At 38.2% G+C, this 12,155-nt stretch overlaps 1 protein-coding gene and 1 long non-coding RNA gene across 4 annotated transcripts in view; one reads left to right on the plus strand and one right to left on the minus strand.

Annotated features, from left to right (window-relative positions):
- ORC2 (origin recognition complex subunit 2) overlaps nt 1-12,155 on the plus strand; it is a 45,990-nt gene that overhangs the window by 24,479 nt on the left and 9,356 nt on the right. For all 3 annotated transcript variants that reach the window (XM_082688931.1, XM_082688930.1, XM_082688929.1), the window contains exons 9-13: nt 1,636-1,829; nt 3,227-3,325; nt 6,601-6,710; nt 8,941-9,073; nt 9,859-9,955. In XM_082688931.1, coding sequence (XP_082545057.1) covers nt 1,636-1,829; nt 3,227-3,325; nt 6,601-6,710; nt 8,941-9,073; nt 9,859-9,955 — 633 coding nt within the window. The remainder of the gene's footprint in view (nt 1-1,635; nt 1,830-3,226; nt 3,326-6,600; nt 6,711-8,940; nt 9,074-9,858; nt 9,956-12,155) is intronic.
- LOC309843427 lies at nt 1,723-8,931 on the minus strand. Its single transcript, XR_014300139.1, has 3 exons — nt 7,530-8,931; nt 2,269-2,459; nt 1,723-1,803 (listed from the first exon to the last, which is right to left on the minus strand). It is a non-coding gene; the product is annotated as an uncharacterized lncRNA (long non-coding RNA).

Below are 12,155 nucleotides of genomic sequence, written 5' to 3' on the forward strand. Positions count from 1 at the left end.
TTCGGTGTTAGCTGCTGTTATCTTTTAAATTTATTTTTTTGAAGATTTATTCATTTAAGAGAGTGCATGAGCAGGCAGTGGGGGGGATGTTGAGGGGTCGGAGAGACAGACTCTCTGCGGAGTGTGGAGTTCCAGAGCTCTGTGCGGGGCTTCATCTCACCACCCTGAGACCTTTACCTGAGCCAAAATCAAGAGTGAGTCAGATGCCCAACTGACTGAGCCACCAAGGCGCCCCATCCTTTTTTTTTTTTTTCCTCAAGTAAGCTCTAGGCCCACCATGGGGTTGAACTCATGACCCTGAGATCAAGAATCATCCCTTTTAGAGAGAAGGTAAACTTCCTCTTCCTTCTCAGTCCCTTCCAGACATGTAGAAGTGTACATGTCAATGAGGTAGAAGCGTTTTCTGGCTCCTTCTGCTACTTCTAACCCACGCATCTGCTGTGGGCAGCAGTCAGTATAAAAATGACTCTGCTAAGGTATATGTGCTCCCAAAATCAAATCCTTTTTTCTGTTCCTTTAGATCTGTGTGTTATTATATGTGGACTCTAGATATTCTGAAATGTATATGTTGTTCAAAACTGATATACTGATTTGGCTTAAGAACTTTCTTATTTTGGAAGTTAACTTTTTATAAAAGTTTTAAACTTTGTTGAGTGTAAAGTAGTTTTATTCTTCATGAATGTAAAACTAGCTTTATTATTTCTGGGGAGTAGTAGAAGTTGCTATGGTTTGTTTAAAAATAAAATGCTTGTATTGGCTCTGGGATGGAATGTGCCTTTCTGTTAGTAATACTTAGAATAGTAGCTACCATTTTTTGAGTCAATTCAGGATGGTGTTTTTTGTATAGGTAGCAACAGAAAATTCTACAATAATGGCTTAAGCTGTAGACATATACTTATCTCACTTCATGAAAAGTATAGGAATAGACCATTCCATGGTTGAGGTAACTCCAGTGTCATAAAGGACCCAGGTTCTTCCTATCTTCTTGTTCTGTCACCAGCATTTTCCCTCTTTCGGTTTGAGGGAAAAAAACGAAAAAACCCGAAATTTCTGCTTCATATTGCAAATGGATTTTTTACCTTTAAGCTATTGGTATAAATAAGGGACTTTCCCTCCATAAGTGAGGGAAATATTTCCCAGAAGCTTCTATTTTACCTCAAGTAATTTTACCTCAAGTGTCATTGATCAGAGGGTTACATAGCCAATCCTAGTTGCAAAAGAGGCTGGGAAAACAAGTAGCTGACAGAAGAAAAGATAATTACTATGATGATTTATTCCTTAGGGTGAGACACATTGCCACATTTTACAAAATGAGAGTTCATTAGCAAGGAAGAAGAAAAAACGATACTAGGTACAATTAACAGTTCCTGGATGTCAGGCATTGTTAGTTGCTGTGTGTACCTTTCCGTGTGATCTTCACAATGGTTCATTAAATTAGGCACTGTGAGCTTCATTTGAGAAATGAGGAAACTGGTGCTCAGGAAACTTTATATAATAACTAGCTCTGGGGAAATCAGAAAGTAATGACAAAACCAGGAGTGAAATTCTCTTATTTCAAAGTCCACGCTCTTTCCATTACCCTCTACTGCCTCTCGTCAGACTCTCAAATGTTCCCACTTGCTTTCCCCCCGCCAGGTCCAAGGTCTCATTCTGACAGTGAAAGCGAATATTCTGCTTCCAACTCAGAAGATGATGATGGCGTTGCCCAAGAACGTGAAGAGGACACTGACGAAGTCACAATGAGCCAAAAGAGTCCATCTCAGAATAGAGCTATGTCAGCTCCTGTTTGCAAAGAAACACCTTCTAAGAAAATGAAAAGAGATAAAACAGTAAGTGGAGACTTTAACCTTAAAGAAAAATTGTGTACTGTCTTAAAGCTAAGCTACCCTAAAGAGATTCATTTGGGGGATCAACATAATTTTTTTTTCTTTACTTCTGTATTTTTAGTCTTTCCCATAAGTATGCCCGTCTGTATTGTGTCTGTTTCCGAACTTTCTGTTTTGCCTGTCTGCATTCATAATCATGTATCAATGCCACATGCTAAAGGTGACATCTCAGTTCAGTTGTATAAAAATGAGCTTTTAAATAAATTTTGATTGGATCATTGGAAGCAAGATTTTTCAGTGAATACCTTTTTAGATAGTTTTGTTTTTATAACATTGCTGATATATTCAAGTCAGTACAAGTGGTAAGTGAAGTGGCTGTGGGTCGTGTTGAGTTGTTGAGAAGAATACTGTAAGCGCCGTGGCCTGAGAAAAAGCTCATTACCTGGTGCTGTGTGTAAAGATTCCGGGGAGTCTAGGAAGCCTATACTGCTTGAAAGGTTTTCCATCCCTTCTCCCCCCCGTGGCGGTGAGTCCTGCCCCACGTCTGCAGAACAAGTAGCGAGCCATTTCACTGCAACAGTAAGCTGATCTTTTACTTTATGGCCGATATCTTCCTCATTTCCAGTTCTTCAGCTGTTAAAGAATTTGTTAGAACTATGTAAGGCAAATGAAGGTCCCGATAGGAGTCCGAATGGAAATTTTATGTTGGAACTTAGGAATCGTTTTTGTGAACAGACTACTTCCATCTAGTCATTTCTTTAACTTTTATGATCCTAAGAGTTACTCAGTTTTACTACTAGAATTAGATGTCCTTGGTCCTTAATCTGTGGTGTTGCTTCAAAAAGAAAATAGAGCCAAATAAAGAATTTCATGTATCCTCTTTTATGCTAATGTTATAGTCTAGTTTTGATAAAAACAAATATCTAGGGGCACCTGGGTGGCTCAGTCGTTAAGCATTTGTCTTTGCCTCAGATCATGACCCTGGGTCCTGGGATTGAGCCTCACGTTGGGATCCCTGCTCCGTGGGAAGCCTGCTTCTCCCTCTCCCACTCCCCCTGCTTGTGTTCCCTCTCTCATTGTCTCTCTGTCAAATAAATAAATAAAATCTTTAAAAACGAAACAAAACAAAATCAAATATCTAGGGATGCCTGGGTGGCTCAGTGGGTTAAGTGTCTGCCTCTAGGCTCAGGTCATGATCCCAGGGTCCTGGGATCGAGCCCCGCATCAGGCTCCCTGCCCAGCAGGGAGTCTGCTTCTCCCTGCCCTGGCTCTTGGGCTCTTGCTTGTTCTCTCTACCCGCCTCCCACCCCAATAAATAAAATCTTTTAAAAAATTAAAAATTCTTCAGAATTTTAAAAATATCTGAAACTAAGAATTGATTTTGCTATATCCGCTTTCAGAGTGATTTGGTAGAAGAATATTTTGAAGCTCATAGCAGTTCAAAAGTTTTGACCTCTGACAGAACACTGCAGAAACTAAAGCGAGCCAAACTGGATCAGGTATGTTGTAAGGAATGTTGCTTCTATATTTTTTTTAAATTGTGAACTAAAAAGTACACCGCAGGAGTGCCTGGGTGGCTCAGTGGGTTAAGCCTCTGCCTTCGGCTCAGGTCATGGTCTCAGGGTCCTGGGATCGAGCCCCGCATCGGGCTCTCTGCTCAGCGGGGAGCCTGCTTCCCTTCCTCCCTCTCTCTGCCTGCCTCTCTGCCTACTTGTGATCTCTGTCAAATAAAAAATAAAATCTTTTTAAATAAATAAATAAAAATAAAAAGTACACTGCATAAACAACAAATTTGAAGGGTAAATTTACACAAACCGAATTATTGTCCTGATAAAATGAAACACAAATTAAAGTGACCCGATAGATACTTCATTATATAAAATGGTAAATGGTTAACTTGAAATCTGTTTGATATACCATAACTGAAATTTTTTCTCTAAGTACTTTATTATTTCTTCAGGATTTATGATAATCATCAGGGCCATAGTTTCTTGGATATCCATGCAGCATTAATCTCTGTTATTCTTGAACTCACATATTCATTGAACTGCACACTGGTCATAAAGTGGACTGTGACCGGCCTCTTAGTTACAGACCTTGCAAAGAGCAGAATGAATCTGCTTCTTGAAATTACGGCAAACCTGCTCAGTACCATAAGGTAACAAGGTTACTGTATACTATGGCTCTGGTATCTTAGTTTATAAAAAATACCAGTTATACTCAGGGTTTTGATTAATCACCTCCAGAGAGAAGAGAGAACCTATTTGAGTGAGAAAATTTTTCATTAGAGAGTGGGGTGGATACTCTGGGTCAAGAAGAGATTGTTACTGGCTCCAGGAGCTTGGAGACTTAACTATTTTTAAACTAGAATTTTTGCGGTTTTCTAGGGTATACAGGGCTTCTCACAGACACAGAAAAGAGATATATAGAGGATAAGCTGCTGTGACCTAGAAGACATGATGTGATGTCATTGTTTCTGTTTTTGTCAGCTGGCTTATTGATATTGAGACTCAGATCGAAGACTAACTGAAAACATGTCAAGAAACCGAACTATTTCAGGGAGGAGATGGAACTAACATCTGCATAGTGCATCTATTTCGATATAAGCAACATGGGAGAAGGGGGAATGAGTCTAGAGTCAAAGCAGGGTTTCAAAGGACTGAGATGCCGAAAGAGCTCAAATGAAAGGAATACCTGTTGCCAGCAGTGAGGGAAGGGAAGGCCTTGCACTGGCTGCAGACATAGCTAACCACCTCTACCCTGTACTATTAAAATAGTATTTTACTTAAGGGATAGAATCATGGGAAAATGGAAGCCCCAAGGTAAAATGCATATATAGCTTTTTTTTTTTTAAGATTTTATTTTTATTTATTTGACAGAGATCACAAGTAGAGAGGCAGGCAGAGAGGGGGGACCTGAGCCGAAGGCAGAGGCTTTAACCCACTAAGCCACCCAGGCGCCCCGCATATATAGCTTTTTGCTAGAGTTTTCTCTTCAGACAGTGAGCTATATTTGATTCACCAGCATGAATTTCTAAGTTTTGGGTACCGGGCAATGTACGTTCTGTAGTTTATTTACGTTATTGTTTAAAAAACTTTGCCATACTGGGGCATCTGGCTGGCTCAGTCAGTAGAGCATGTGACTCTTATCTTGGAATTGTGAGTTTGAGTCCCACATTGGGTGTGGAGATTACTTAAAAATAAAATCTTATTCATTCATTCATTTATTATTTTAAGTCCTATCCATGCTCTTACAACCCTGAGATCAAGAACCGACCTGAGATCAAGAGTTGGATGCTTATCTCACTGTGCCACCCAGGCACTTCCTTAAAATCTAGGGGCACCTACATGGCACAGTCGTTAAGCGTCTGCCTTTGGCTCATGTCATGGTCCCCGGGTCCTGGGATCGAGCCCCGCATGGGGCTCCCTGCTCGGCAGGAAGCCTGCTTCTCCCTCTTCCACTCCCCCTGCTTGTGTTCCCTCTCTCCCTGTGTCTGTCAAGTAAATAAATAAAACCTTAAAAAAAAAAAAAAAATGAAAGAAAAACACAAAACTTTGCTGTACTTATCAAAGATGGATTTGTTAGAAGAAGCTTTGGGGCTTACCTGGCTGGCACTTGTGACTCTTGATCTTGGGATCATTGTTTTGAGCCCCTCGTTGAGGGTAGAGATATTTAATAAATAAAAATTTTTAAAAATTAAATGTTAATGAAGCATCTGGGTGGCTCAGTCAGTAGAGCAGGATTTACTGACTCAACCTCAGGTCTTGATCTCAGGGTCAAGAGTTCAAGCCCCATCCTGTGTGTGGAGCCTACTTTAAAAAAAAAAAAGCAGCAGCAGCAGCTCTTGGTAGAGAAAGAAAGATACAAGTTTATTTTACTAGTGATAATGGTAAATTATAAAGAACCTTTAATGTTTACTGAGAATTCATATTTCACTGTTACCATAAGCTTTCACATTTCTTCAAATTCGTAGGTTTTTAAAAATCTGTTTGGTTGGGTGCCTAGGTGGCTCAGTGGGTTAAGCCTCTGCCTTCAGCTCAGGTCATGCTCCCAGGGTCCTGGGATCGAGGCCCGAATTGGGCTCTTCCCCCTCTCTCTGCCTTCCTCTCTGCCTACTTGTGATCTCTCTCTCTCTGTCAAATAAATGAATAAAATCTTTAAAAATAAATTTTAAAAAAATCTCTTTGGATTTGTTGTAAAAGCTGGGAGGCAGGTTTAATCATCTACTTATGGTAATAATCTTTTTAGAAATTAAAGCCTTATATTTGGAATTTATAATCATGGAAATGGTTCTAAACAAAACTTGAGAAATTCTTTACTGTTATATATTTGTACTGAAAACGATGCTTACAAATTTTTAAGAAAAGAGGAGTGCTGGGGTAGCTCATTTGGGAGTCCAGCTCTTGGTTTTATCTGCGGTCATGATTTCAGGGTCATGGGATCGAGCCCCATGTTGGACTGTGCTCTGCACTAGGTGGGGGGCCTGCTTGGGATTCTCTTATTCCCTCTCCTCCTCCCCTCCCCCTGCACTCACGTGCACGCTCTCTCTTGCTCTCAGTCTCATGCTCTCTAAAAAAAAAATTTTTTAAAGAAAACACTTAAATCATACTTGAAATGTTATGTGTATTCCGTTAATGCACTCATTACGAAACCTGATTACAGTAATATTTCTACCACTGGCCTCTTCTAACCTCTACCTCAAGTGAAATATTTTTAGTTTGGACTGCTTTTGATGTTTATGGTTTGAGAATGATTTTCTTTTTTTTTTTTAAAGCAAACTTTGCGTAACTTATTGGGCAAAGTTTCTCCTTCCTTTTCTGCTGAACTTAAACAACTAAATCAACAATATGAACAATTATTTCATAAGTGGATGTTGCAGTTACGGTATGTACTATCAACATTTCATACCCTTGTAAAATAACATATTTATATGTCTGTGTTAAAGCAGTTTAACACTGAATTTTCTTTTTGCAATCAACTTGATATACTTCTTATATACAAAAATTTGAAAAAATGGGTATTTTTCCTAATTTTATGACTCATGTAGAAATTTCATATTATATGACTCATCTCAAATTCTAGTTTTTAAGAAATGTGTCTAAATTTATCAGATGCGAAAGCCAATGGTTAAATAACTTAGAATTCCTAAGGAGTTAATTACTAATTATTAATTACTAATTACTACTTACCTAAGTATTTGAAAATCTAATTTGTCAAGATTGATATCAGTTACATTTAAGTCCAGTTTTCTACAGCAAAGTTCCTAAAAAGGATATAATATTTATTTTGATCTCATTCTATTTTCATGTACTATAGATCTTCAGAATTTTATGATATCTGTCCTATAAACATTACTTTACCATTTGAAAATTGTTTCTTAGAATAGTTTTTCAATTTTACCATTTTTCACATACTTCATGTTAAAATTTAAATTCCCATTAAAATAACTAGAGGAATTATTAAAACTTTTTTTTTTGCTATAATTACTTTTATACTTTTATTAAAAAGGATCTTAGTATAAGGAAGTGCTTAAAAAGTGTGCGATTGTACATTGGGGAGGGTATGTGCTTTGGTGAGTGCTGTGAAGTGTGTAAACCTGGTGATTCACAGACCTGTACCCCTGGGGATAAAAATATATGTTTATAAAAAATAAAAAATTATATTTAAAAAAAAAAAAGTGTGCGATTGTAAGCGTATACTCACGGTTACATGGTCACTGGAATAAGTAAGAAGGCAGGTCCACCGAGCAGTCAAAACAGAAATCGACACAATTTTCCCAATTGATCCTGATTTTCTTTTGCCAATAATACATCAAAGGGTCATGCTTGTCTTCCTGCTAGGTCCTCAGCTTCTCCCAGTAAGTGTTTATAGATCTGTTCGTTATAGATTTGTAAAGTAACTCTTCGCTCTGATCCCATCTCCCACAGACCACTTCCTCCTTCTAATAAGTCAGCTCCAATAACTTGTTCAGCTTCGCTTCCCAGCCTAGACCTCAGTCAGCTACTTCAGCAGAACTGCCAACTCTCTGAATTCCGCTTTTTAAAGCTGCTGCTACCTTGCTGATCTGTGCGTGGGGGTCATTGCTTTTCTTCTATTTGTAGACTCCCCTGCGTTGCTACAGGGTATCACGCAAATACTGTTCCCGACTGACCTCTATGAACAGTCATGGAGTCGATCTTTAGCTTGACCCGTAGTGCTTGGTGTTCTGGATCTTCTCACTCTCTTGGCTTTGGTTGCTTTTCGCAGTGAAAAACTCCCATAGTTGTGTCTCTGGCCCAGCCCAGGTATCACTCCGCAGCAGCAGATAAAGGTATCTCAGTGTATGTTGGAGGTTTCCAAGTGGATGTCCTGTAAATAATTCAGTATACATAAAATTTAATTCCTCTTAAACCCATCATTCCCACCTGCCCCAGCAGCCTGGCACAATGAATGTCACGCCATTCATGTAGTTGCCGATGCCAAAAAAAAGTTATTTTGAAATACTCCCTTTCCATCACTTTCCACATCTAACCACTCCAAATCCTGTTGACTGGACATGTGAAGCTCCTGACAACTATGATTTTTCTCCATAATACCTAATTCAAGTCCATAGTCTTTGGCAGTCTGTCTCTCCTGTCCATTCCCCCGTTCAGCCAGCACTGTCTTCCGGAAAATATCATGTTACTTTCCTACTTAGAACATTTCCGTTAACACCTGAGTAGTTGCTTTTAAATGGTCATTGTCCTTGAAATCAAGTCTACTTAATGTCTTAGTTGACTTAACAAGACCTTTGTGGCCTGGCCTCCGCTAACCTTTCCTGTTTAATCTATCAATTAAAACTCTGCTTCAGCCTGTGGAACGGTTAGTGCCTTGTCCCTGCTGTTCTCCCTTGCCTCCAGCCAGTGATCACCTGAAAGGTAATAAAGAGCTGGAAAGAAAGCTCCCAAAGCTGGAACTGAAGTGTGGCGTGTACACAGTAAAGCTGTGCTTCTCCCGTGTATAAACTGGGAATCGGTGTAGTTACTCAGTCACCCTAGTCCTTTCCATGTTCTTCATCGACTTAAAGAAACTAGTTGATTATAAAAAATTAAGAGCTACCGAACTTTAATGTCATGAATGCTATCTTTCCTAACAGCCTGGGGTTCAACATTGTGCTTTATGGTTTGGGTTCTAAGAGAGATTTACTAGAAAGGTTTCGAACCAGTGTGCTGCAAGATTCCATTCATGTTGTCATCAATGGCTTCTTTCCTGGAATAAGTGTGAAATCAGTAAGTTTCAAAAATGTTAAAAGGAGCAACATTATATCCCTGCCTGTCTGTACCCCCACATGAATGAGGTGCTTCTCTTCCCGCATGTTCAAATTTTTTTAGCCTTTACAGTAGTAGGATTGCATAGTGCTTGAGATCATGTGTTTGGACTCAGGGTTCTAGCTTTGAATCCTCATCTCTGAATTTTGTACTTTGTAACTGATAAATGTATTAAATCTTAGAGGAATGTTACGTTGTTTCCTATACTAAGTATCAACTGTACTTCTCTGAAAGACAGTATTATGGAAGACTTTAGTTTTACTATACTTTTTTGTCACTTTGCTACTCTGAAAGCAATAATATAAGTAATAGTTTGTAGTTTTATAATGCATTTAATATAGATCATTTGTGTCTCTTCATCATTTGAAAACTAAACCTTTTGGTGCTGGATATTAACCAGTGCAGTATTCCTTTTTAAAAGTGCCTTTTTAATGTTTGTATCCTGTTTTCTTTGATAGCTCTGTGGTATTCTAACGTTTGCCATATTGATGGGGGGTGATATTTTTTCTGCCCTCTTACCTGTACATCTTTATTGTTCTCCCATGTTCTGTTTTAGCTATAACTTGGGCCAAAAAATGAATTAGATATACTTAAGCACTAGTAGGATTTTTAAGTGGTTTTTCAGACTTGATGGGAAATCTAAATGCATTTTTAATTTATAAAAAAGGATTGATTTCTTAGTTGTATTTATCCTATATGACAGAATAAGTAGTAATTGATGTACCTCTTGCACTTTTATGACATAGATCCTGAATTCTGTAACAGAAGAAGTCCTGGATCACACGGGTACTTTCCGCAGTGCCTTGGATCAGCTAGACTGGATAGTAAACAAATTTAAAGAAGGTAACATGAAGTAGATGCTCTAGTTTTAGGGTGAAGCTAAGCGTACACGTCTGCTTATTCGTGTACAGATAGATGGTCCCCAACTTAAAAAGGATTGACATACCATTTTTTGACTTTGTGATGGTGGAAAAGCAGTATACATTCACTAGAAACCATACTTCCAATTTTGAATTTTGATCTTTTCCTGGGCTAGCGATATGTGGTACTATACTCTTCTTGTGATGCTGGGGAGTGACAGAGAGCCAAGGCTCCCAGTCAGCCACACGACCATGGAAGTAAATAACCAATAAGCTTGTAACTATTCTGTACCCATACAACCATCCTCTTTTTTAATTTCAGTACAGTATTCAATAAATAAATGACATGGGACTTTCAACACTATTGTAAAATAGGCTTCGTGTTTTTGCCTAGCTGTAGGCCAACGTAAGAGTTCTGAGTACAGTTAAGATAGGCCAGGCTAAGCTATGATGTTTGGTAGGTTGAGTGTATTAAATATATTTTTGACTTTTATTTTCAAGTTAGGATGGGTTTTTTGGAACATATCCCCATCTGAAACCAAGGAATATCTGTATTATTGTATCCAAAAATGTGGGTTATTTCAATAATAATACTTCTCTCAGTGCTGATTAGGTTTCTCTGAAATAATTTGTCCTTTCTGTGAAGTTTTTCTTTGAACTTCACTAATGCCTGACAGGAAAGAATTGCTTGTACTACCCTAAGTTTGTATAACCCAAAGCCTGTTATTTCAAAGTAGTTCTCAGGTTTTACTTGGTCCATGTGAAATGCCCCCAGGTGATAGATGCATCTTTAGTATTTTTATATTGTTTACTATTTTTGTTTTGTTTTGTTTTTTAATGTTTACTATTTTTTTAAAGATTTTATTTATTTATTTGACAGAGAGAGATCACAAGTAGGCAGAGAGGCAGGCAGAGAGAGAGAGGGAAGCAGACTCCCTGCTGAGCAGAGAGCCGGATGTGGGACTCGATCCCAGGACCCTGAGCCGAAAGCAGCGGCTTAACCCACTGAGCCACCCAGGCGCCCTTGTTTACTGTTTTTTGTTTTTTTTTTTTTAAGATTTTATTTATTTATTTGACAGAGAGAGATCACAAATTGGCAGAGAGACAGACAGAGAGAGAGATGAGGAGAAGCAGGCTCCCTGCTGAGCAGAGAGCCCCATGCGGGACTCGATCCCAGGCCCCTGGGATCATGACCTGAGCCGAAGATAGAGGCTTAACCCACTGAGCCACCCAGGCGCCCCTTGTTTACTGTTTTTATGAAACATTTTTATCTCTTTATTTGGAGTAAATATCATTGCATTTGAACAGTTTCATACACTAAAATCTGTGGAATGAAAAGAAACATTATTGTTTTTCCTTTGGTGTGAACGTTTTGGCTATGTGAGCATATCAAAACATTTAAAATAAAATTATTTAGGATCCAACAGTTGCCTCTTAGCCACAAAAGAATGAAAAGGAGTGGGGTGCCTGGTGACTCAGCTAATTGGCTCAGTTAAGTGTCTAACTCTTGGTATCAGCTCAGGTCTCAATCTCAGAGATGATGAGTTTAAGCCCTACATTAGGCTTCACGCCGGGCATGGAATCTACTTAAAAAAGGAAAGAAAAAGTAATAATTGATATGACGGAGAATTTTGATATTGTTTATGTGCTTATGAAAATAGGTGCCTAAAAAAAAAAAAAAAGAAAATAGGTGCCTGTTCATATGTAATGCCTGTTTTATATATTGTTTCTATAAAACATACTTGTAATTACATAAATTGTAATTATATAAGGTATATAAAAGTTTTTTACATATGGGTTTATAATTTGAATATATAATTACATAATTCAGAATTATGTAGTATACATATGATATAAATGTAAATATATCAACATTTAAGTATAATTCAATTTTAAAATAGAAATATGTTTATATATAATTTAGATACTATTGATTATGGTGGCATCTTGACTTTCAAAATGTTGTCAGAGTCTTTGTTGCTATATTGTCTCTCTTGTCCCTCTAGCCCCAGTGAGAGAAAAATTTACTCTCTCGAAAAGGCTCATCCTCCATTATGTCCTGTTTCTTAACAACTTTGGAGAGACTTGTCAGTGGCTTTTGAACATGTTTAGGACTTCTTCCAGCATAAGAAGAAGTTTACCTGATTCTACTACCCTTCCACACTATTTGATTTTTCCTAGTT

The sequence above is a fragment of the Mustela nivalis genome (assembly GCF_964662115.1).
Source record: "Mustela nivalis genome assembly, chromosome: 11".
Classification (NCBI taxonomy): Eukaryota; Metazoa; Chordata; class Mammalia; order Carnivora; family Mustelidae; genus Mustela; species Mustela nivalis.